General features: G+C 33.7%; 2 protein-coding genes and 2 long non-coding RNA genes across 9 annotated transcripts; 1 reads left to right on the forward strand and 3 right to left on the reverse strand.

The window, feature by feature from the left end:
• Positions 1-217: 217 nt before the first annotated feature.
• LOC121204532 (uncharacterized) lies at positions 218-1,142 on the forward strand. The gene is made up of 2 exons (XR_005899581.1): positions 218-525; positions 883-1,142. It is a non-coding gene; the product is annotated as an uncharacterized lncRNA (long non-coding RNA).
• A 458-nt stretch (positions 1,143-1,600) lies between these two features.
• LOC107939106 (uncharacterized) lies at positions 1,601-4,377 on the reverse strand. Of its 4 annotated transcripts, none has more exons than XR_001695053.2 (4): positions 3,849-4,377; positions 3,368-3,446; positions 3,008-3,104; positions 1,601-2,580 (listed from the first exon to the last, which is right to left on the reverse strand). It is a non-coding gene; the product is annotated as an uncharacterized lncRNA (long non-coding RNA). The 4 variants fall into 4 exon arrangements; XR_001695052.2 differs by lacking the exon at positions 3,368-3,446 and having other exon boundaries at positions 1,633-2,240; positions 2,381-2,580; positions 3,849-4,300; XR_001695055.2 differs by lacking the exon at positions 3,368-3,446 and having other exon boundaries at positions 1,633-1,963; positions 2,030-2,580; positions 3,849-4,300.
• Positions 4,378-4,721: 344 nt separating this feature from the next.
• On the reverse strand, positions 4,722-8,730 carry LOC107939113 (uncharacterized). 3 transcript variants are annotated; one of them, XR_005899590.1, is made up of 5 exons: positions 7,540-8,730; positions 6,475-7,323; positions 5,758-6,195; positions 5,445-5,645; positions 4,722-5,353 (listed from the first exon to the last, which is right to left on the reverse strand). XR_005899590.1 is itself a non-coding variant. In XM_041074540.1 (4 exons), exons 1-4 carry the CDS (start codon positions 8,359-8,361, stop codon positions 5,526-5,528), a joined length of 2,229 nt encoding a protein of 742 aa, XP_040930474.1. In that variant the 5' UTR covers positions 8,362-8,730; the 3' UTR covers positions 5,360-5,525. The 3 variants fall into 3 exon arrangements, 1 of the variants encoding a protein (XP_040930474.1); XR_005899585.1 differs by having other exon boundaries at positions 4,722-5,348; positions 7,540-8,729; XM_041074540.1 differs by lacking the exon at positions 4,722-5,353 and having other exon boundaries at positions 5,360-5,645.
• Positions 8,731-16,376: 7,646 nt separating this feature from the next.
• LOC121204546 (disease resistance protein At4g27190-like) lies at positions 16,377-22,405 on the reverse strand. Its single transcript, XM_041074547.1, has 2 exons — positions 19,885-22,405; positions 16,377-16,632 (listed from the first exon to the last, which is right to left on the reverse strand). The coding sequence occupies exons 1-2, from the start codon at positions 21,267-21,269 to the stop codon at positions 16,497-16,499; spliced, it is 1,521 nt and encodes a 506-aa protein (XP_040930481.1). The 5' UTR covers positions 21,270-22,405; the 3' UTR covers positions 16,377-16,496.
• Positions 22,406-24,235: the final 1,830 nt, after the last annotated feature.

Here is a 24,235-nt window from a genome sequence, read left to right on the forward strand (position 1 = left end):
AACCACTCCCCATGCTATTTTGTTTTATTGTTAATTAAAACCACTCCCCATGCTATTTTGTTTTATTTTTTATTAAAACTATTTTCCCATACTATTTTGTTTTATTGTTAATTAAAACCATACTATTTTGTTTTTTTATCATAAAAAAACTATTTTTTTTAAAAAAACAACAAAAAAAGAGTTAAAACATCACCTTACCACCCTACATCCATTTTTCAAAATAGAGAGAAGGCTCTCAACTCTCTCAACCCTTCCCCTCCTCCGGTCATCGGACCGGCCATCAACCGTCACGCTGGTCACCGGCCACTAACGGCGCCGCCGCCGTCCACGGTGGCCGGAAAATCTTCCGAGGCATTTTTTCGCTTCCCTTCTCGAGTAGAGCCCGGATTTGGGGTTAAAACGACCCAAAAACCTTCAAAAATTAATGAGAAGCACCCTAGAACTCAAGAATCCATTCGGTTTTCGGCCACTGATCTTCGACGGTGGCTTCCTCGGTCGTCCACGATGTTGGAAAACTGAACACCGGTAAGTTCCTTCCCTCTTTCCCTTTTTTATATTTTTTTCCAAGTTTTTTTTTGTTAAAAATATTTGTAAAATAGATAAAACAAACGAATAGAAAGAAGATAAAAAAAAGAGTAAATAAATAAATAAAAATAAGGACAAACACCTTTTGAACTTGTTTTCTCCATTTGATTTCTCCTAAAAAAATCTCTGTAATACAACCCCCTCTAATACAATCTCTTCTTTCCAAAATACAATCGATTCTCCTCTGGTGTAAGGAACATAGGACTTTTATATAGCCCAAAATCTAAAGAAAAAATACAAAGAATTTTATTTTTTGGTGTTTTTTTTTGCTGTCCTTTTTTTTGTCTTCTTTTGCAGGTATAGAGTGGTGGAGGCAAGTGGGTGTGCTGGTGGCAGACAACTGGTAGTGGCGTAGGTGGCCAATGTGGGGTGACGGCTAGGGTTCATCACCACTTTTCTTTGCTGAAAATTGCTTAGGTTTGGATAGTTCTAATTTGTGCTGGTTTTGAGTATTGGGTTTGGGTAGGTTTAGTTATTGTAATTGGGTAGTTTTGATTTTTGGGCTGTTTAACATTGTAAATGGACTTGGAATTTGGTTATGTAGATTTTATTTTTTTGCTTGTTTGTTTGGGCCAAAAATTGGCCATTACAATAATATATAATATTAGAAAAATAATATATAGCCAAAATCTATATATTAATTAGAGAATAATTTAAAAGAAAAAGGAAAAAAAATGGAAAATACGTCTCTCTTGCATCAAATATTTTTACTCAAAGATATTGAAATACAACAAAAGAAAGAACTGATGAAATTGTTATGTTGTATGTATTTTTTTGACATATTTTCATTAGTTTACAAATTGTTTTTATGTTATTGGACATGTATAATATAAGGGTCTCATGTAAAGGTAAAAACAAATAATATAGATTTAATGTATGTATTTTATTTATATTTAAATTTTTAATACATTTAATTTTTATTTATATAAGAAACATTTAATAAGTTTTAATCCCTTCACAATCCATCCCACTTCAACCCAAAACTTACGCAATGAAAAGTATAACAGTAATACCATTTACAAAATGCCACATTTACAACATAGCATGTCAAGAGAGCTGTCAAACATTCAATAAGCTCAGCCTTTGGATTCAATTAATATAGCATGTTCAAGACTAATTAAACCTCATCCCAGTAATAAATAAGTAATCACAAACTCTCATACAACTTCACTTTTACGTGTCAAATCGCCATTACTAAATTTGTAGAATTCTCAGAACATATCTAACATAAAGCCAAATATATCCTCAATGTAGCATAAAGATACTATAAATCACTGGCTAAGTTACTTTTAGGAGCCATCAAATCTTCGTGCCATTGTTTTCCACTTAAAACACCAGAAAAAAGAGAAGGAAGAACCACTTGAATTTCAACAAGTTCCTGTCAAGTAAAAGAACATATAAAGCAATTGACCATTGTAGGCAAAGACACTACAACGAAACTTACATGTAAAAAGACCTTGGACTAAAGAAATCATGAATTTTCTTCAATTTTCTGTTGTTATCATGAATTTGCGAGCTCCTCACGTTCTAAGAATTTCATAGCAAGCTGCTGCAATGAATCCGTTTCAAAAATTGCTACAAAGAGAACAAATAAATCAGAGAGAACATTCCACATGCGACTCCAGATTAATCTAATGTGGTTCATATTGTAATGCCTGCAATAGAACATTGTAGAATAAGGGAGATATATGTGCAAGAGAAATCTAGGGTAACCTTATCTGTAAAGGTAAACACATGGTCTTTATGGAGCTAATATTATAGGAAATTTTCTAAAAGAAAAAGGTAAGAATCTTACGCAATTTCAACTAGTTTTGTGAGGCTAAAAACATGGGCATTTGTTGGAGACTACAACTTTGACATAGAAACCTTGCAAAGGGCTTTCACAAATACCACTATTGCTTCACTGTTTAACCTTTGGCTATGTGCAAACACATGATTCAACTCAAAACTACCAATCTGCTCCAACAAATTCAAGTTTGCAATGAAGTGATTAATCTGCACAGGAGATACCAGTCCAGAATTATTGACTCTAACAGAGGCGCTATCATAAGAACCTCCTCAGACAACTGCCATTACAACTAGATTCCAAATAAATAAATAACTAGATAACATAGCAAGCATCAATAATGTGCATTTGAAACTGAAAGCTGTTCAATTAGGCATAAATCATAAATGAAGTCAACTCTTTGCTTGTAACAGAGTTAAAACTGTTGATAGACCAGATCTTAAGTTTAAGAAGATCGGTTGCTAGAAAATCTTTTGCCTAGAATCAGAACTATGGTAACTCATCGATAAGGTCTAGATCCATACTATAGATACTTTGCTATAACAGAAGTTAATACATAAATGCATAGTAGTGTAGCCCTTAGAGAAAATGTCAGTTTCTTTTGCTATGTAAATTTAAAATTTTAGAAAGTTTCACCTGTACTTTTAATAGTAATTTCTAGACAGGCATGTCAATATATGCTCCCAGGCCTGCTGAAGATGGTTACCATCTTCAATGGCGATAGATATATTGCCTATATCAAGTAAAATGTTTCAACAAGTGAGATATAAAAAGAACATTTCACAGAAAGAAAATTATATTATACGTAGGCAACAGGCTACCGAAATTTAATGCGTTAATTCTTTTTTCACCTATTTTGCCAACAAAAAGAAAAAAATGAACTATCATCCACCCACCACAGTTTAGGCTAAATGGTTATTTTGCATGCATAGTCTCATAAGCGTGTATAACACAACCCTCAAAAGGTTGCCTTTTTCAATCAATACCATGACTAACCTTATGGCCACATTAAGCTTAGCATACGGATAATAATTACTGAACCCCTCATTAAGTTTCCTATCATTTCTCAACATACCTAGACAGGCAATTCAACAGATTATCAAAAAGATCAAGACTTTGGGTATTCAATTCAACAAAGCCAAAACATAAATTACTAGAAAAGGAAATATCTTGATCATCAAAGTTGAACTTTCTCGTTTGCGGCCAAAACATAAATTTTAAGGTAGATAAACAAAATGGGGTTTTGATTTACATGAAAAACAAGATCAAAGGAGAGGTAGAAAGGATAAACTCATCGAAAGCCTGGTAGGATAAAAATTCAGATCCAAGATTTCAAAGACTTTGTTTATTAAAAAAACATCGGAGATGATGGTGAAGGGAATAAGACTAACAGCAGGGGCTGAGCAGAAAAAAATTTTGGGTAAGAAAAATTGACAGACAGGAAAATGAAAGGAACAGCGGAAGGAAAAATGTTTACCTGATGCTGGATGAAGGGGAGGAGTGCCGGAGTCGAAGGAAGCAAGAAATGGCTGTCATTTGAGTGTTTTTGGTCTGAGAATTTGGTGAGGGTAAGATAGGGTTCTTCAAGCAAGGAATGAGTAAACGGTGAAGAGGGGAGGGAATAGAAATCAACAAATTTCTCTGCTTAAGAGCGGAATGGAATACACCCGTAATAGGGTATTCCATTGAACCAAACATCTGTTTGTGTGTACCTGCAGAATAAGCTTCTAATAGCTTTGTAATGGCATAGCCATTACCTTCAACCAAACTTTTAAGATTGTATAACAAAGTCTAGCTGCTTGCCAGGACCATGGATAAGAAGAAGAAGAATATTATTGGAGAGTTGAAAAGCTATTTTTGTATCCATAGATTAAAAAATGGGCAAAAATTTTCATGATAAAGTTAGTGAACGGATATGTTTTCACAAAGACCCCTTGAAAATGGAAAGTGATAGCTTTGTATTACAGGTGTGCATGGGTCGGGCTACCCGGCCCGGCCCGAAAACTCACTCGAAAAATGGGAGAGTTCGGGTAAAAATATAAGCCCGAAATATGAGTTTGGGTAAAAAAACGAGGCCAGTTTAGAAAACGGGCCAGGCTCAGGTAAAACTTTTTTGGCCCGAGCCAGGCCCGGCCTAGCTCGAATTATATACTAAATATATATATTTTTTATTTTTAATCATATTTATATTTTATTTTCAATTTTAATATAATCACTTTTTTTATATTTTTAATTTGTGTATTATTTTAAAAATTGTTTTATTATTATTTTTCATTTATTTTTTCTTTTAATAATTGTTTTAAGTGTATTTGATTTATTATATTTTAAAATTTTTTATTTAATGAAATAAGCTAAAAAAATTAATATGGGCCGGGCCGGGCCGGACTCGAGCTTAACAATTTTATTTCGGGCTAAACTTGGACAAATTTTTAAGCCCATATTTCGGGTCGGGCCGGGCCAAGAAAATGACCAACAATTTTATCTGAGCCCGGCCCAGCCCATGCACACCTCTACTTTGTATGACTTGGGAGCTATTTATAGTCAAAGTATCATGTTAGGTAACATTAACATGACGAGTTTATTATTAGGACATCATCATAAGACATGTAAGGAAGATATCTGCGATGAGATGTGTTTGTTATTCCCTCTAAATCATGCAATGGAGTGGTTGGGGATTTATATCCCCTAATTTTGTAATCGATTTATTTTATAATATAGTATTCTGGCTTAACAAATAAAAATAAAAAGTGACCCAAAAAGAAAGCGTAAAACGAAGACAAATCAAACCTTTGCAATACATCAAGATAGATAGATAGATCATCCTAGGCACAGAGATTCCATATATCAGAAGAGGTAACTCACTATGATGCAATTAAAACCAGCCACTTTGTTGGATGATATAAGTTTGAGGAGCTGTGGAACTGGTTCAGCGGATTCCTGTAACTCTATTGAAACCGAATTCTCGCCATCATTCATTCTGATCTTCGTTAATAAATAAGTCATAATTAGAACTAAAAAGACAAAAACAAAAAACAAAGGTGAGAAGAAAAGTAGATGATCATGACATATTTACCTGGTTAATTAACTAGTGTAGACTGGTCGCACATGCTATAGATGTGAGATTTAAGTTCAAGTATGCTTTCTGCAACATTTTTCACTTTAATGGTGAATTAATTTCTCCAGTTTCTTCTATATACTGAGGTAGTAAAGTAGGTCTACGCCTTTTCCAAAAAATAACTTCTTGTGAGGGACTAGCATCATCTAGTTGGGATGCCTTCATTTCATAACAAATTAAACTTTGTTGAGAATAATATAAAAAGAGAAGAGAAGTAACTCAATTTCATATATATTGGAAACAATAGTAAAAGTGTTGGGAGGATAGATACCTGATCAGTTTTAGCATGCACAGCCAATGTTAAATAATCTGCAGTGAAACTTGTGATAATTTTGGAACATTGCTTAACGTTAAGCAAATCCAAACATGGGAATTCCAAATGATAACCCACAGGGCTGAAGCTCTCAAGCTTTGGCAAATCTTCAAGTACTATTTGCTTTAACTGAGGAAATACCATTTTCATCTCCAATCGAGGACCTTGTGATGATGATGCCAAAATGTCATCATTGCCAATTATTCCCTTCAATTTCTCACATGACTTTATCTCTAGAATGCTTAATTGTGATAAATGTTGAATGAGCATCACTGGAAAGATGTATGTCAAGTTATTGTTGTAGTGAACTATTAGTTCTCTAAGATTATCTCGCAGCCAAATCAAATTAAAAAGCTCCATTTTCTTTGGATTTGGGATGAAATCTCCCCCTTGAAGCTGAAACATTTGTCCAAATTAAAAAGCATAATGCAAGCATGATTACAAAGAAAAAAGATACATATTGTGAATTTGTGTCCATCAATTAACTATATTTCCAAAAAAATTTACTACTAATTATATTGCCAAAACTTCAATTTTTAAAAAAAAAATACCATATGATTTCCCCTTTCCATTAGACATAACTAATAGAAATGGAATTGAAAATGCAGTGGAATTATCATTTGGTTAAGCAAATTAGTATTTTAAATATGAGTAAAAGGAATTAAGAAAAAGTACCTTTAATGGAAAACAGTTGTTTGCTTCTTTTTGAAAGGTGAAATTCGATAATGCTGAACAGCTATGGATACATAAATCTTCCAAAGCTGGTGCTTCCAAAAAATTGTTTCTTGCAACAAAAGCCCTCAATCTGCTTAAACCAACAAGTTGTAGCTTTTGTAGACGAGGGAAACCTCGAGCCAAAGCAAGTGGGAAGACATATTTTAGACGTGGGCATTGTGTTATCTCCACAGTTTTCAAGTTTGGCAAGCAAAGTGCGTCAGATTCTATTACTCCATCAACATCATCGTCGTCGTCGTCGTCGTCATCGTCCTCCTCATCATCATCTTCTTCTTCTTTTTCTTCTTCTTCCAACTCCATGAAAACATTTACTAGTTCACCACATTCATGTATATTGAGTTCTTCCAACGAACTTAGGGTTTGACTGACTGACAGTGGGAAGAGAGATTTCGGTTCGCTGCACCTTATTATGTCTAAGACCTTTAGACTTTGGAGGTTGACATAACGGGTGGGACCTTTTACTATCTGTCTTAAGTCTAGTAAATAATATAGCTCCAAATACTCCAATTTTGAGAGGATCTGCGGTGCCTGATTTTCTTCTTGGTTATAAAGGCCCTCAGCGATTTCAAATACTTTCAACAAGTTTACACAATTTTTGACCCTCAAACTTTTTAGATTTGGAAAGCAACCTTCGGAAGGTTCACCGTTGTATTTAAAACCCATCATTGCTTGTGAATGATGCTCTAAATTTTCAAGATCTGGAATGAGAATTTTGTCATCCCAAACTCTATGGACAAGAAGATTTATCGTATTGCCAAACAATTCCTTAAATGCGGCTAATCCAACACTCTGAAGTGAAAACAAATCATTAATTAGTACAAGGCAAAAATAATGAAAGAACCAATTAGATTTTGAATTAGATAAGAATTCAGCATAACAATTAAGTCATCCATTCAACTATACAATACCAATATACCATTTCTTAGAAGAATTTTTTATTAATCATGAGTTAAGAGATATGTAATCAACAGAATGGGAATCGAATAAAGAGTAAACGAAGCCTACCTCTAACCTCAACTCGAGCTTCTTGTGGACATGTTGAATGGGAGAGTTCATCAATTGAGGACAATCATAAACATAAAATCTTTTCAAAGCTGGTGCTTTGACAGTATAGTTTTGCGGGACAAAGCTAGTCAACTTTAGTAACCACTCAAGATTTAGATGTTGTAGACTAGCAAGAAGCAGGAGACCGTCGTGTTGAACTCCATCCTGTTCTTTCGACATGCCGAATACTTGCTTTAATTCATAACATTGAGAAATTGAAACCGATTCAAGGGAAGGAAGACCTTGAGCCAAAGTGATTGGCACAACATATTCGAGTTTTGAACAATGATGGATGTAAAGAGTTTTCAGATTCGGCAAACACAGAGGAAGGGAAGAACTCTTTGATTCCATTTCATCATCATTTTCCGGCTCTGCCAAAAGAGTTTTCAATTCGTCGCAGCTTCTTATCTGGAGTTTTTCCAAAAGCACTAGGCTTTGAATAAGGGAAGGTGAAAAGAGGGATTTCAATTCCCCGCATCCACCTATGTTTACTACCTTAAGACTTTGGAAGATGAAAGAATGAGGAGAGCCTTTGAATAACCATCTCAAATCTGGTAAATTTTCAAGCTCCAAGGATTGTAACTTTGAAAGTGGTACCCTGTTATAAAGGAGTTCATCCATTGACAACACCACTTGCAACTTATTACAGTCTCTAATAAGCAATTCTTTCAAGTTTTTGAGGAAACCTTGTGGAGGGTGACCCTTGCATAAGCTTTCCAAACCATCCATATAATTTATACTTAATCTCTCCAAATGAGTGAATGCAGAAGTTAGCTCATTCATTGTTGTGGTATCAACCAAGCAATCAAGATCCTTGCATTGACTCAGTTCAAGTGAAGTTAATCCATTTAGTCCCTCTCTGTTTGCTTCTGGAACTAGATTTTGATCCTCAATTTCACTTAGTTGAAGATGCTTTGAACCGCTAAACGATTCCTTGAAAGCTGATAATCGAATCCCCTGAATTTGATTTATAGTGGATTATTGCAAAAGAACAAAAAGAAAAGAAAATGCATACACCATACGACAGCGCTTAAAAGTTGGATGACCAAATTGCAAGCATAACATTTTATTGTAAGCATTTCATTTTAGGTAACTAAAATTAAAGTACTCTAAAAGTTGAGTGACCAAGTAGGTAAGGTACTTTTATTTATTTATTTAGTTGGGGGTGGGGTCATTGGGGAGAGAATGAGAAAAAAAAAAGAGAAAAGAAAGAAAGACATAATGAAAAATTGTGGTTTTGATCTTTTTATTATACTAGATTTGAGATGTAGTCCTTATAATTTAATTTAACATAATTTGTTTATCTATATTTATAACATAATTAATTAGTTTAAATACTTAATAGGGTTAATAATTTTAGTTAAATATTAAAGTGGATTTTTCCTTAAAAGTGCTCGTTCCAGCAAAAAAAATAATTTTATTAGTATGATTAATTTGAAGGTGATTAAGCTATGATGTAATTCGAAGGGGGATTTGAGAAAATATACATGCCATTATTTTAATAGGGCTAGTTAAAAGTGTTGGCTATTTGGAATAATTAATGATACTTTTTCATGAAAGAGTTGATCGAAAAATTGTTAAAATTTTAGAGCTCATGCTACAGGATTGTATATTGATGGTCTCATGGTTCTATAGGAACCTTTTTGTATGGAAGAAACAAGATGTTCCTTCATCACATATTGTTGATTTTGCTGATAAATTACTAGTGGATTGGAGAGAATCGAAGGCAGTGTTCCAACAGGTGCAACATCACTCCAATTCTCATGATGTTTGTTGTTTCGAAATGGGAAAAGTCGAGGGCTGGCTGGTTGGCTTAAGTGTAATGTTGATGCATCTGTTAGCAAACACTGGAATACTAAAAAGGGATAAAAAGGAAGTACCTCTAGATAAGCCTCCTCAGCATCTAAATGAACAACCGAATCAGTTATTTGAGGGCAACCTGACACTGAAAAGGACGATAAAGATCTCAAAAACTGTAGTTGTTGGAACATAATGTCATTTTCCACCATGTCTTTGGCAACTCTGATCACTTGTTTTAATCGACAGCAATTCTTTATGAAAAGAGTCGACACCCGAAGCCCTTGTGCAGCGATCTTCGTTGGAAAAATATACTCCAAACCATCACAATTTTCTATGTGTACTTTTCTTAACTTTGGGAAGCACAAAGAATTATGAGAATCAATGCTCCGGGATAGTTCTTCCTGTTAGGAAGAAACCAAACAACCGAAACAAAGCGAAAGCACAACCGGTGTTCTTTCTCTCCTTATAACTCCTGTCAAAAATTATGGCAAGCACAATAGCACAAGATATGTTCTCTAGCAACCTTAATCAACCACAAATCAACTAATGCAACCACAACAAAAATAAATAGAGACACCGGTATTTTACGTGGAAAACCCCTCTAAATTAAAGGTAAAAACCACGGGACTTTAGAGTCCGATAAAGAGCTCCACTATCATCAAATGTTCGGCTACAAGATCACAATATCAAGCCTACAACAAGCATTCAACTCCGACAAGGCTAACAATATGTAATATTTAGCAAAAGAGAGAAAAATGAGAGAACATCACCAAAAAACACAGCTGCTGAAAAATGGGTATTTCCGACGCTAAAAGACTCGGATGAAAAATCCGACCGTACAAAGTCAAGAACACCTTATCGCCTAGCTGTTGTCCAAAAATCAGCTCAATCGAACCACGGATGGACCTTCGATCGAAGAGTTGATCACTGCTGCACCAAGCTTGAAAAACTGATTTTTCTATTCTCTCTTTTTCTCCAACGAGCTTCAATTTCACTCTCTTTCTCTCTGGATGTAATTGAGAATTTTGCTCTCAATTAAGAATGCTGCCCACTCCCACATTAAAAGGCCAAAAAATTGGCTTTTGACAAAACCAAAAATAAGGCAAAACATTGTGGCAGAAAATATGGGTTTTTCCCACATAGTGGGACCCATACCCAACAAATCTCCCCCTCCAACTATGTGGGGAATGCCTCCATGCCGGAGGTCAAACAACATGCTTCAAACTTTCCTCTTGGTAAGGCCTTCGTCAACATATCAGCACCATTATCATTAGTGTGTATCTTCTCAAGCTCTAACAGCTTAGCTTCAAGAACATCTCGTATCCAATGGTACCTCACATCAATATGCTTAGATCTAGCATGAAAAGTTGAGTTCTTACCAAGATGAATAGCACTCTGGCTATCACAGTACAGGACATACTTCTCCTGAGTAAAACCAAGCTCATGCACAAACTTCTTCATCCAAAGCATCTCCTTACACGCTTCGGTTGCTGCAATGAACTCTGATTCGGTGGTGGACAATGCAACACACTTTTGCAGTCTCGATTGCCATGCCACAGCTCCCCCTGCATAAGTGATTAAGTAACCTGAAGTAGATCTCCTCGAGTCAATGTCTCCGGCCATGTCTGAATCTGTATACCCAACAAGAACAGGTTTCTCATTGCCGAAACAAAGTTTCATGTTGGAAGTGCCACGAAGATATCTCATAATCCACTTCACTGCATTCCAATGCTCTCTGCCTGGATTAGAAAGAAACCGACTAACTGTACCAACGGCATAAGCCAAGTCTGGTCTTGTGCAAACCATTGCGTACATCAAACTACCCACGGCTGAAGAGTAAGGAATTTTCTGCATCTCTTCCTTCTCCTTTTCTGTGGAAGGACTATGCTTAACACTCAATATAAAGTGCATAGTAAAGGGAGTATTCACCGCTTTAGCTTTGTCCATACTAAACCTTTAAAGTACTTTCTCAATGTACCTCTCTTGTGATAACCATAATTTCTTGGCCTTTCTATCACGTGTCAGTCTTATGCCAAGAATTTGCTTTGCTGGCCCCAAATCCTTCATTGCAAAGGATTTACTCAACTCTTGTTTCAACTTCTCAATTCTAGAAGCATTCTGACCAACAATAAGCATATCATCAACATAGAGCAAAAGAATAATAAAATCATCACCAGAGAATCTCTTAACAAACACACAATGATCAGAAGTAGTCTTCTTGTAGCCTTGCTCCCCCATAACAGACTCAAACTTCTTGTACCATTGCCTTGGAGCTTGCTTCAAACCATACAAGCTCTTCTTCAATCTGCACACATAGTCCTCTTTCCCTTGTGCAACAAAACCCTCTGGCTGCTCCATGTAAAGCTCTTCTTCCAAGTCACCATGAAGAAAAGTAGTTTTCACATCCATTTGTTCAACCTCTAGGTCATAACAAGCTGCCAAACTCAGTATAGTTCTGATAGAGGACATCTTCACAACCGGAGAAAATATTTCTTCAAAATCAACCCCATTTTTCTGAGTATAACCCTTGACGACCAATCTAGCTTTGTATCGTGGAGATGAAGACTTCTCTTCTTGCTTCAACCTGTAAACCCACCGATTATTCAAAGCTCTTTTGCCCTTAGGCAGTTTCACCAATTCAAAAGTATGGTTCTCATGCAAGGATTGAAGTTCGTCTTTCATCACTTCAACCCACTGATCTTTGCATTCACTCTCCATAGCCTCTTCATAACATTCAGGTTCTCCCCCGTCAGTCAAAAGAACATATTTATCAGGAGAATACCTGACAGAAGATCGTCGATCTCTGGAAGACCTTCGAAGTGGAACTGCTGGTGGAGCTATAGGTGCTTGTTGTTGATCATTCACAACATCATCCATGGGAGTATCAAAGTCACCTATAGTCTGATGGTCACCACTAACATCACCATGCACATCATCCTGGATAGGATCTGGTGAAGAGTCTAGGGGAACCGGATTCACATCGATCAAGTCACCACTACCTTGTGAATCCACTTTCTCCGTCTTATCAATGTCATCAATGGTTTGATCCTCTATGAAGACAACATCTCTGCTTCTCACGAGTTTCTTCTGAACTGGATCATAGAGTCTATAACCAAACTCACCGTTTAGACCATAACCAATAAAAATGCATTGTCGAGCCTTGGCATCCAACTTGGATCTTTCATCCTTTGGAACATGAACAAATGCTTTACAACCGAACACACGTAGGTGATCATATGACACGTCTTTACCAAACCAAACTCTATCTGGCACATCACCTTTCAAAGGAACACTAGGAGACAGATTTATCACATGTGTCACTGTATTCAAAGCTTCAGCCCAAAACGATCTTGGTAACTTTGCATCTGACAACAAACATCTGACTCTCTCAATGAATGTTCGGTTCATTCTTTCAGCTAACCCATTTAACTGTGGAGTCTTTGGTGGTGTTCTCTGATGTCTGATTCCCTGTCGCAGACAATACTCATGAAACGACCCTATGTACTCGCCACCATTATCAGTACGAATGCACTTCAACTTCTTCCCAGTTTCCCTTTCAACTGATGCTTGAAACTGTTTAAACACCTCAAAGACTTGATTTTTAGACTTCAAAGTGTAAACCCATAGCTTTCTTGAACAGTCATCAATGAAAGTCACAAAGTAAAGTGCACCACCATGTGATCTTACTTTTATCGGACCACAAACATCTGAATGGACCAACTCTAGCAACTCTGATTTCCTATGAGGAGGATGGCTTCTAAATGAAACTCTTTTCTGCTTTCCTACTAGACAATGAGCACAATTCTTCAGTGTAGCATTCTTTAAACCCGAAAGTTGATTCTTCTTCGCTAAACAGCTAAGCCCCTTCTCACTCATGTGACTGAGTCGTTTATGCCACAACTCAATTGAGCTGTCATTCAGTGTCACATTCACCGTCTCTCGAGAAGTCAAAGCTTGCATCAAGTACAAATTTGAGCTCTTCTTTCCTCGAGCCACAACCAAAGAGCCTTTAGTCAGCTTCCACTGCCCTTCACTGAAGGTGTTACAGAATCCCTCATCATCAAGCTTTCCTGTAGAAATCAAATTCAAACGGACATCCGGTGCATGTCTGACATCCTTGAGAGTTAACTATGTTCCATTGTTACTCACCAAGCTAACATCTCCCATACCAATAACCGAAACGAAACCATCATTACCCATCTTCAATACCCCAAAATCACCAGGAGTATAAGATGTGAAGAATTCCTTCCTCGACGTGACATGAAGTGATGCACCAGTATCAATCACCCAACTAGTCTCGTCGCATGCTAGGTTGACCAAATTCTCATCACAAATAACTAACAGATCTTCACGAGTAACAGTAGCAACACGCTCGGATTTTTCATCGTCATTTTGATCGTGTTTATCACCACCACCTTTGTTCTCTTTCTTCCACTTGACGCAATATTTCTTGATATGACCTTTCTTACCACAATGATGACACTCAAGATTCTTGTATCTCAATCTTGACTTGCTTCGGCTTTTATCTCTACCCTTTCCATCTTTGTCTCTGTTTCTCCCCCTGTTCTCGATAACCAACACCTCGGACTGTGATGTAGAACCCTGAGATCTTCTTCTAACCTCTTCATTCAACACACCACTCTTAGCCAAATCCAAAGTAATAATACCCTGTGGGGCAGAATTAATGAGTGAGACTCGAAAAGTCTCCCAAGAGTCTGGTAGAGTAGCAAGCAACCAAAGTCCTAAAATCTCGTCATCAAATTTGACACCCATACCAAGCAACTGATTCATCATACTTTGAAATTCACTAACATGGTCAGCTATAGACATTCCTTCTTTATATTTCAGCGCCATCATTTTCTTCAGCAAAAATAACTTGTTATTGCCCGACCTCGAAGCATACAAGCTTTCAAGCTTCTCCCACAATGTTCGAGCATGTGTCTCCTGATCAATGTGGTTGTAAACATTTTCTTCAACAAATTGCCGAATAAAGCCACACACTTGTTGATGCTCAAATTCCCATTCTTCATCACTTTTCGAATCGGGTTTTTGAGTAGTAAAGACCGGAAGATGCAAAGCCTTCACAAACAACAAGTCCTTCATTTTATTCCGCCAAAGTTGATAATTTGTGCCATTCAACATAATCATCTTGCTCGTATTAATTTCCATAATTATCTGACACAATAACCAAGCTCTGGTACCAGTTTGTTAGGAAGAAACCGAACAACCGAAACAAAGCGAAAGCACAACCGGTGTTCTTTCTCTCCTTATAACTCCTGTCAAAAATTATGGCAAGCACAATAGCACAAGATATGTTCTCTAGCAACCTTAATCAACCACAAATCAACTAATGCAACCACAACAAAAATAAATAGAGACACCGGTATTTTACGTGGAAAACCCCTCTAAATTAAAGGTAAAAACCACGGGACTTTAGAGTCCGATAAAGAGCTCCACTATCATCAAATGTTCGGCTACAAGATCACAATATCAAGCCTACAACAAGTATTCAAGTCCGACAAGGCTAACAATATGTAATCTTTAGCAAAAGAGAGAAAAATGAGAGAACATCACCAAAAAACGCAGCTGCTGAAAAATGGGTATTTCCGACGCTAAAAGACTCGGATGAAAAATCCGACCGTACAAAGTCAAGAACACCTTATCGCCTAGCTGCTGTCCAAAAATCAGCTCAATCGAACCACGGATGGACCTTCGATCGAAGAGTTGATCACTGCTGCACCAAGCTTGAAAAACTGATTTTTCTATTCTCTCTTTTTCTCCAACGAGCTTCAATTTCACTCTCTTTCTCTCTGGATGTAATTGAGAATTTTGCTCTCAATTAAGAATGCTGCCCACTCCCACGTTAAAAGGCCAAAAAATTGGCTTTTGACAAAACCAAAAAGAAGGCAAAACATTGTGGCAGAAAATATGGGTTTTTCCCACATAGTGGGACCCATACCCAACACTTTCTCATCACCTTCCAATTTTGTGACTATTTGCTTCAGTTCGCCACAACCGATTATCTTAAGTTTTTCCAAGAGTACCAGACCTTGAGCAAGAGAAACTGAGAAGAGTGATTTTAGACTTGGGCAATCTTCTATCCTCAAATCAACTAAACTTTCAAGTCTTACATGTTGGGTTGGCAATTCCCAAATACAGCTCAAATCAATCAACCTTTTAAGACGTAAAGACTTTAAATTTGAGAGCAATGGTGGTGCTTCATTTCCTTCTACCTTCTCCGTTTGAAATACCACTTCCAAATTCATGCAATTTTCAATTCTCACTTGTTTTAGGTTTTGTAAGATCACTGAAACCGACACAATCTGTTGTGTTTGATCAGTCAAGCCTTCTATATACTCATCCTTGATATCAAACACCTGAAGAGACTCTAAATTCTCAAGTAATTGGGAAACCACATTGTAAGGAAACACTCCCTCAATTTTCAAGGATCTTTTTGTGAGATTAACAACGGAATTTAAACCTTGAATCTCATAACTGATTTTTCGTGCTGCTTCTTCGAGGAATTTTCCCCACTGTTCTGGATGTGGACACCCAAGTTTATCCTGTGTACCACGTAAGAATATATTATATTCTTCTAATCTTGGAAACTCGAAGTCTTCTATAAAATGGGAAGAAGATAACGACAAGGATAATGCTGTCAATCTAGTCAGGAATTTTATCTCTAGAAGGATATCATCACTTTCCTCTCCAATGCTTGAACCTTTTAAGTACAACTCCTCTAGCTTAGATAACCTTCGAATGACATTAGGGTGAGGAAAATCTACATCCGGTTAAATCCAATATCTTTAGATTTACCAACCTCACTAGTTCATCTGCCAAACCTTCAAATTCTGTAGTACGCAAACTAAGAATCTCAAGTGTCGTTAGCTTTCCAAGGTATGATAGGTCCTCAAAAAAGGCCAAATGTAGAACACGAAGTTTTCGTAAGGACGTAAGAGCATACAAGGAAATAACGCACGAAGAAAAGGACGTAAGACTTAAAACTTTCAATTCTTTCATCCCTTGAAAGCATGTACCTTGTATATCACAGTCATTAAGCAACAGGATCTCAACATTTGGATGCACCAATTTCTCAGGAAATATTTTATGTTCCCTATTCAACAATGAAATTGCCTTACAGGGTTCAAGCTTTCATTTAGTAACTCTAATCTAGATTTTATCAAAAAGTCACTTTCTTCTTTAGATGCAATCCACAAAGCAACATCACGAACTATGTCATGTAATTTAACGTACCTGATCATGTCAAAACAAAAATGAATACATACATTGAATAATATTTTGTTATTATGCAATTTTTAGAAGATTAAATGATAAAGAAATTATAAAAGGAGCAACATAAAGAAAAAGGAATTAATAAAACATGAAGAAAAAATAAGAAAAATATCAAATTTACTTACAGTATTGTCATGCCCGTACCAAGGTATAACTACACTACATATCTGTGATATAAAATCTCACAAATATACAATGTAACATTAAGTAACAAAATTTGATTTAGCCAAATCATTTAACATAAAAAATAGTTATAATTTCATAAAAAAAACATATAAAATACACATAAAATCAGGCTTGATTAAAAAAAGATAGAATCACTTTGTACGGTAATTTTGATAATTTGGGAAAAGCTAACCCGAGGTAAAGGAAGTGCAAATCAATGTTAAATTTTAGCGATTAAGGACACTTTTGGTTTAGATTTCTTGAAATATTTGTGTTTTAAACTTGTTTTCATAAAATTCGTATATTTATTTAGGTTAGTTTAATAGTATCAAAATTCTGATGACTTTCTAGTGAAATTTTGGTAACAAATAAAAGTTCTCTTCAAAATTTTTTAAATGGAATGTATGACATCTATTTCAATAGAGTAATTTAGGAAAAAATAATTTTTGAACTTTCTGATATATGAATTCTAATCAATGTAGTCAGTATTATATTGGTGGACATATCATTTTTATCTTTGTAATGGTATGTATTGATACCAACATGTTTCAAAGTACCGTTTTAGGTTCATCGATGTTTTTAAATATTTTCATACACATATATATAGTCTCATTTTAGTTTCTTGATAAATTATATACATTTAAATATTTTTCATATATATTTATAATCTTTTTTTTTGTTTCTTAATAAATTACATATTATTTTGATAAAAATAAATTTTATATATTATATATAGTTGCAAATATACCTTAATTACATCATATAAATATATTTAAATGTAAATATAAGTTTTAAAATTATTAATTAGGTTAAATAATTTAATTTAATAACTTTTAATTTTAAATATAATTATAGAAAAATAAAAATGGTTAAGATAAAAAAATTTAAAAATTAGTTTAAAATATCAAAATTTTGTACCAACACGGCATGGGCTGGTATGCACCGATATTGATCAAAATGGGCCGAAACACATAAAAATGGCTAAAACACATTAAAATTTTGACCGGAACAAAACATAGACTATTTGGTATGATTTAGGACCGAACAATACGTGCCGGCTGGTACGACTAGTACCTATACAGTAGCGACTACCATGGTTGTAATAGTTTCGAGTAGCTCATTTTGACACACTAGAAATCCATCTTTAGTGTTCATTTATTTCAAAATTTAGGTGTTTTTCATAGTATGAAGTTTTTACTTTCTTTTGATATTGCTATATTAGTCATATAAGTATCGTGTTAATAGATACGAGACCCCAAAGTAGGTTAATCAAAACTGTTAATCTAAAAAATCTAGATAGATTGTGATGATTTCTTATATTTGTTTTTGAAGCTTAAGATTTTGGTAACTGATCTTGACGAATCAAGTTTCTAAGTTTTAGTATTATATTTGTTCTTTAAATTTATTTTTTTTACATTACCAAATTACCAAGTAAATTTTGTAAATTTTGAATTTGAATGACTTCAAGTAAGCAAAATGATCATAAAGTTTAGAATTTCAGAATTTTTTTTTAAAATACATATTATTTACCTAGAAACCATGCAAAACTGATTTTTACTAATTTGTTTAATTTTATTATAATATTAATGTGTTTTATTAAATTTGATTTACCTGCTTTTATATCATTTTATTAAATTGTACAACTTTGGATTAGTTTATTAGGGGATAACTGCTCAACAAAGATGTCTTTGGATTACAATACATACCTTTGCAAGCTTCTAATTAATTGATTGAATTTTGATTTTTAAATTCCATTATTAAATTTTCGCTATCAGGAGATTTGTGAAAATCGTTACGCAAGTATCGATTCAGTAGATCAGATAAGTGCCTTGGCATTTTTTTTGGTGTTTAACTTCCGAAACAAATTTCAAATGTTATATGTTATTTATGCAATTTTGTTTTGTAAAAATTAGGTTAAGCATGCTAGTATGATTTTAAATTTACAAGGTATAATTTTAAATAATTTTAAATTATGTAAGTGTTATATTTTTCAATACTTAAATTGGATTATGTGATTATTTTTGAGAAATATGTTATTCTATTCAATTATACTTTATTATAATATATTTTGAAAAGTGTGCCATCGATATATTTTGTACATAGTCACGATGTTTTAGGTAGTCAAATTTTTATAATTTTGAATTTACTCTTGATATGCTATGCTCTGACCTTACTAATGGGGTTAAATATTGGTCATACCAACATATATTTTATACTTAAAAATCACTTCCAATTGTGTCATTGATTTAGAATAATGACATTACCATTGGTGCAAATTATTATACTTGTTATGATCCATTGCCATTGGAGTTAAATGTGATTTTTGTGATAAGATATATATATATATTAAACCTGGGTTTATGTTTGATTTATTAAAATATTAAAATATTTTATTATTTCAAAATTTTTGAAAATATTTTAAAATTAGAATCTCAAAAGTTTAAATTATATTATGATGATATTAAAATGACACTTTTTAAGTATCCAATAAAATGTATCAATTTTTTTTAAAATTTTTTAATTAATATCATATATCTTTAATAATATTTTAACCCTAATTTGATTAATTGAATAAAATTAACATTAAAAATTAAATAAATTAACAGATAATAATAGTAACGCAACAACTGGATTTATAATTTACGTAATGGTGGGTTAGATTTTAGAATTTTAATATTTATGAATTTAGGGAAAATAGTTAAATTATGATTTAAGGTTTAAAGAGATTTAAAATTAGGGATTTAAAATTTTATATAAAAAATTTAATTTTATTAATTTTAGAGCTAAAAAAAGAATAATAAAAGTTCTTTTAATATTTTTTTTGATGTATTCTATTATTCACGTTCTAAAAGAAATATGATATGTAATGTTATTATTAAATGCCTAATAAATTATTTAATTTTTTTTTTGTCTACAGCCTGGAACTACTAATAAGTCTTAAAATTCCTTTTTAACCTTTGAATAAAAAGATAAACACACATTAATACGAAAATCATCATCCTAGACCACATGCATGGTCAGCTTTAGCCTAGAGTTTAAGGATCATACCTTTCAACATCTTCATCTTTTAACAGCAAGCAAGAATCTTTGAGGTAATCAATGGCTTCCAAAACTTGAATCCTCACTTCTTCAATTGAGTCAGCCTTGCCAAATAACTCCAAACCCCAAGCATATCTCACTAAATGTTTCACGTCAATTGAGTGATCCTCTGGATATAAAGCACACAATAAGAAGCATCTCTTGGTCGTCTCCTTCTTCAAGTATTCGTAACTCATCTTGATACACAAGTAGGCATTTTTTTCTTCTCCTTCTTCTTCAATGTTACCGACTTCCATTAATCTACTTCTTTCAAGCTTTTTGCGAGCTACTTCCCATCCTTTAACAGTCTTGGTACCTTTTAAAGCCTTTGCTAGCGTTACAATCGCTACAGGTAAACCCTTGCATTCTTTTGCAACTTCCTTAGCTGTCTCAATAATATCCCTTGAAACTCTTTCATCAAGGTAAGCTTTCATTCTGAATAGTGTCCATGCTTCATCATTATCCAAAACATCAACTGGAACAATTACTTGACACTCCATAGATTCGCATCCCGTCATGCGCCGTGTTGTCAAAATGATTTTACATCCATTCCCATTTTCATTTAGTGGAAGGCCTATCTCATTTAACTGAACCTCATTCCACATATCATCAAGGATAATGAGGACCTTTTCTTCTTTTTTCAATCGAAGCCATAATTCCTCTGCTTTTCCTTCTTTAGTTGTCTTCTCAAACTTTAAGTTCAAGAAGTCTGCTATTTTATGCTGAATATTTTCAATGATTGAAGTTTGGGAGACAACAAATTCAATAACTTTATGGAAACATCGTAATTCTTTGGTTTTTTTGCCAACTTCTATTACTAAGGTGGTTTTTCCCACCCCTCCCATCCCCCATACTCCAATCATGTTGACTTTATCATCCTTCAATGCTTCCATGATCTTGTTGAATGCAGCAGTTGAAGATTTGGAAGCCAAAATATGTTTAGATGTGAAGAATTCTAAGCCAGGAAGCTCCGCACGATGGCCGATTCGTTTGAAATGGGAGTCTTCTACAAGTTTACTGATATACACTATCTTGTTCTCAATCTCCTTGCTTAATCGATATCGCCAACACCAAGTAGGACACAAACCAAAGCATCTTTTATTTTCTTCAACTCTATGGACCAAACTTTGTACATCGTTCAAGGCATTTTCTGCATTTGTCAACCATTCATCTACATAGTCCTCAATTACTTGGGTTTGAATCTGCAATTCAGCCTCCTTAACGTCTTCCTTAACCCGAGTTTGTTCTCTCTTTAAATTCTTCTGTTGTTCGTGGAGCTCTTGAACAATCTTACGGAAACGAAATGAGTAACGGATACTCTGTTTTATTGGCTTCACCAGATAGTTTACCATCATTGTTCCCACGGCATTAAATTAATCCATAATATTTATAAAATGATTAATATTCTTTATTGTTGATTATATTATTAAATTAATATCAGAATAATAATTTATTATTGTATGATAATAAAAAAGGTGATACTAATTAACTATTATTTCATTAAATATAATTAGATCAATTAAAAATAATGTAATCTATAAATTTTATAAAAGTATGAATTTAAACAAATTTATGAAGTGATGAAAATATCCTCATTTGTTCATTACATTACTAATATTTTTATTTTAACTATTTTTTTTATTCTTTATAAGATTTATCACATTTATAGATAATAATTTTAATTTTATTTAAAGATTTGGTTAAATCCTGAAAAAGTTTAGTTAAATGAATTTATCCAATTACACTTATTCTTTAAATTAAATATAATTTAATTAATTTTATAGTTATGTAACAATTAAAACTATGATTTAATACTATAAATAGATTAATTAACATCTAAAATTTATGTATATTGGCATCTAAAAACATTATGGAGAAAAATCAATTTTTAGTATTCGTGTATTGAAACTTACCTCAAGTATAATTAAACCACAAGCTTAATTACAAGCCGCTCCTACTTCTTCTTCTTCTTTCCCCTTTAAAGCAAATGGAATTTGAACTGAAGCAAAAAAAAGAAACAGGAACGTAGACGAATAAATTAACAAGAGGTTTTTTTCTTCTTTTTTTTTTTGTAAATAAAAGGAAACCAAAGAGAATGGGATTCTAGAAAAAGTAAAATAAAGGTGCAGCTTCTTGGTTTTTAACTATAAGAAGATAATAAATTTAAGGGAAAAAATAAAAGGTAGCTTCTTCTCTTTTGTTTCAGTTAAAAGGAGAGTGGAAAATAAATTAAAAGAAAAAGGGAGAAATTAAGCAGGAAATGAAAAGGGGAAAAACATAGGAAAGAGCAGGTGTTAATTTCTCGAGAAGAGAAAAAGAAAATGTTGAAAATGGTTGTTGCAGTGAGAACTGTAGTGTTAGCAGAGATGCAGAGCAAAGAAACAATGAATGAGGACACTCAAATGCCAGGATTCGCCGCAATTATTGTCAACCACAGAAATACTCACTTTAGTATTAAATATTCATTGAATTGTATAGTTTAAATACCAAATTAAACATTCATACTAAATTCAAGTAAGAAGACTATAACAAATTCAAGCCGCACCCACATCCAATAAATGGATAAGAAGGAGAAGCATATTATTGGAGAGATGATCGGCCAATTTTGAACCTAGAGATTAAGAAATGGGCATAAAGTCAAAGAAAAGTTGGTGAATGGATATGTTTTCGTTAGGACCCATCTCATTTATTCTTGAAACTGAAAACTGGACCTGTGTATGCTGTACTATTGCTTATTAGTTTAAAATTAATTCTAATAATTAAGTTGAGATGTTCTTAATGTTTGTAGTTACTAAGCTAATTACAATATTTTTATACAGAATTGAGGTGGGACAAGGATGACGAAGTTTGAATTCATGACAAACAACCTAATTACAGTTCTAGTCTCTTAGATATTACACCAAATTTCTCTCAAGTTCTATGATTAAACTCCTGCTGGTTTGATTTAAATTTGAGATTTTTAAACTGAAATTTCTCTAAACCTATTAGTAAGTTTACACTTTGGTCAGTAAACTTTAAAAAGATATAAATAATCATTGAATTATTCGAAAATTTTCTTTTAAGTCATTATGCTATTAAGGTTTTTTCTAAGTCTAATTGGCGAGCTCCAAGTAACGATTAGTATGATGGAATATACATATTGATTAGTAGAAAAATATACCTTAGATCTAAGTCGATATGATGGTCAATGTCGAAGACTATAAGAAGAAAGTCATTCAGATTTTGATTCACAAATTCATGACGTTCAAGGCCGTTTCATGAAAAAACTAAACTGTAGAAAAGAAGGGAAGGAAAGCTTTCATTGGTGCCAGCGATGTGAACAAAGAAGGCTATTCGATAGTGATTTTAACAACTCATTCGACAATGATCATTTTGTAACAAGTTAAACTTTAGTAACCAAAATATAAACTTACTAATAGTTTAATAGCTTTGGGTGCGGTTTACACGTAAAATTTATAATTAAAAAAAAAAGTTGATTGGGTAATAGAGGTGAACAAAATTCGTAAAATGGAAAATAAAGGTTAAAATTGGTTTTAAAAAGTCCTTATACCATATAAAAAAGTTCATTTTAATCCTACTATTAAAAGGAATATTTTAGTCGTAAATTTGAGAAGTTGGTATTTTAGTCCCTACATAGTAACTTATTTTTAAAAGGAATGACATGATTTAACAGTGGTCTTTGTTGTATTAAATCAAATTAAAAAAGCTTATTGGTCTTTGTTGTGAAAGTTTTTGCTTGTTCCATGTCCTGTTATAATGAAATTATTTTTTCTAATTGAGTCATTGACTTGGGCCTTGAATAGGTTTTTGTTAAAGTAAAATGTGCTAAGAGTTGCTGAGCGGCACTCAGTAGTGCCAACTACAGTCTACTATTGAAGTGGTTAAAAACTTGTCTTATTTGGTTTGACAATTTAATGAATAAAATCTTTGAACCTGGTTATATAATACTTTATTGAAGACTTTTCTGTGATAAATACTCAGAATATTTAATGGGATAATTTCAATTTTTAAATAGAAGTTTAAAGTCTATCAAAACATCGTTGATTGACCACTTGAAGAGATGTATAAAAGGTTGTTTTGTGCCACACATCAAGAGTAGTTTTTGGAGTATCTTTGGCGATAGCTTTGTTTTTTTCTTGTGGTTATTTTATGACACTCTTTTAGACATTCTTTGAAGAGTTTATTGATTGTATTGTGAGGTATTTGAGTGAGTGATTTATGACAATTAGAGTCAGTATGTACATGCCGGTATTGATACAATACTGACTACCATGGTTGAAAATGCTCGAGTACTAATTGATATCCTAGTAGGACAACCTAT

Source organism: Gossypium hirsutum, chromosome A01 (genome assembly GCF_007990345.1).
Source record: "Gossypium hirsutum isolate 1008001.06 chromosome A01, Gossypium_hirsutum_v2.1, whole genome shotgun sequence".
Classification (NCBI taxonomy): domain Eukaryota; kingdom Viridiplantae; phylum Streptophyta; class Magnoliopsida; order Malvales; family Malvaceae; genus Gossypium; species Gossypium hirsutum.

Excerpts from the sequence above, each read along its gene's own strand:
- LOC107939113 (XM_041074540.1), bottom strand. The coding sequence starts at position 8,361 with ATGAATGAGCTAACTTCTGCATTCACTCATTTGGAGAGATTAAGTATA. Across the intron at positions 7,324-7,539 it reads AGCTCGAGTTGAGGTTAGAG|AGTGTTGGATTAGCCGCATT; the intron begins GTAGGCTTCGTT and ends TTTTCACTTCAG. Across the intron at positions 5,646-5,757 it reads TGCATGCTAAAACTGATCAG|GCATCCCAACTAGATGATGC; the intron begins GTATCTATCCTC and ends TATGAAATGAAG.
- LOC121204546 (XM_041074547.1), bottom strand. The coding sequence starts at position 21,269 with ATGATGGTAAACTATCTGGTGAAGCCAATAAAACAGAGTATCCGTTAC. Across the intron at positions 16,633-19,884 it reads AAAGATGAAGATGTTGAAAG|GTACGTTAAATTACATGACA; the intron begins GTATGATCCTTA and ends TGACATGATCAG.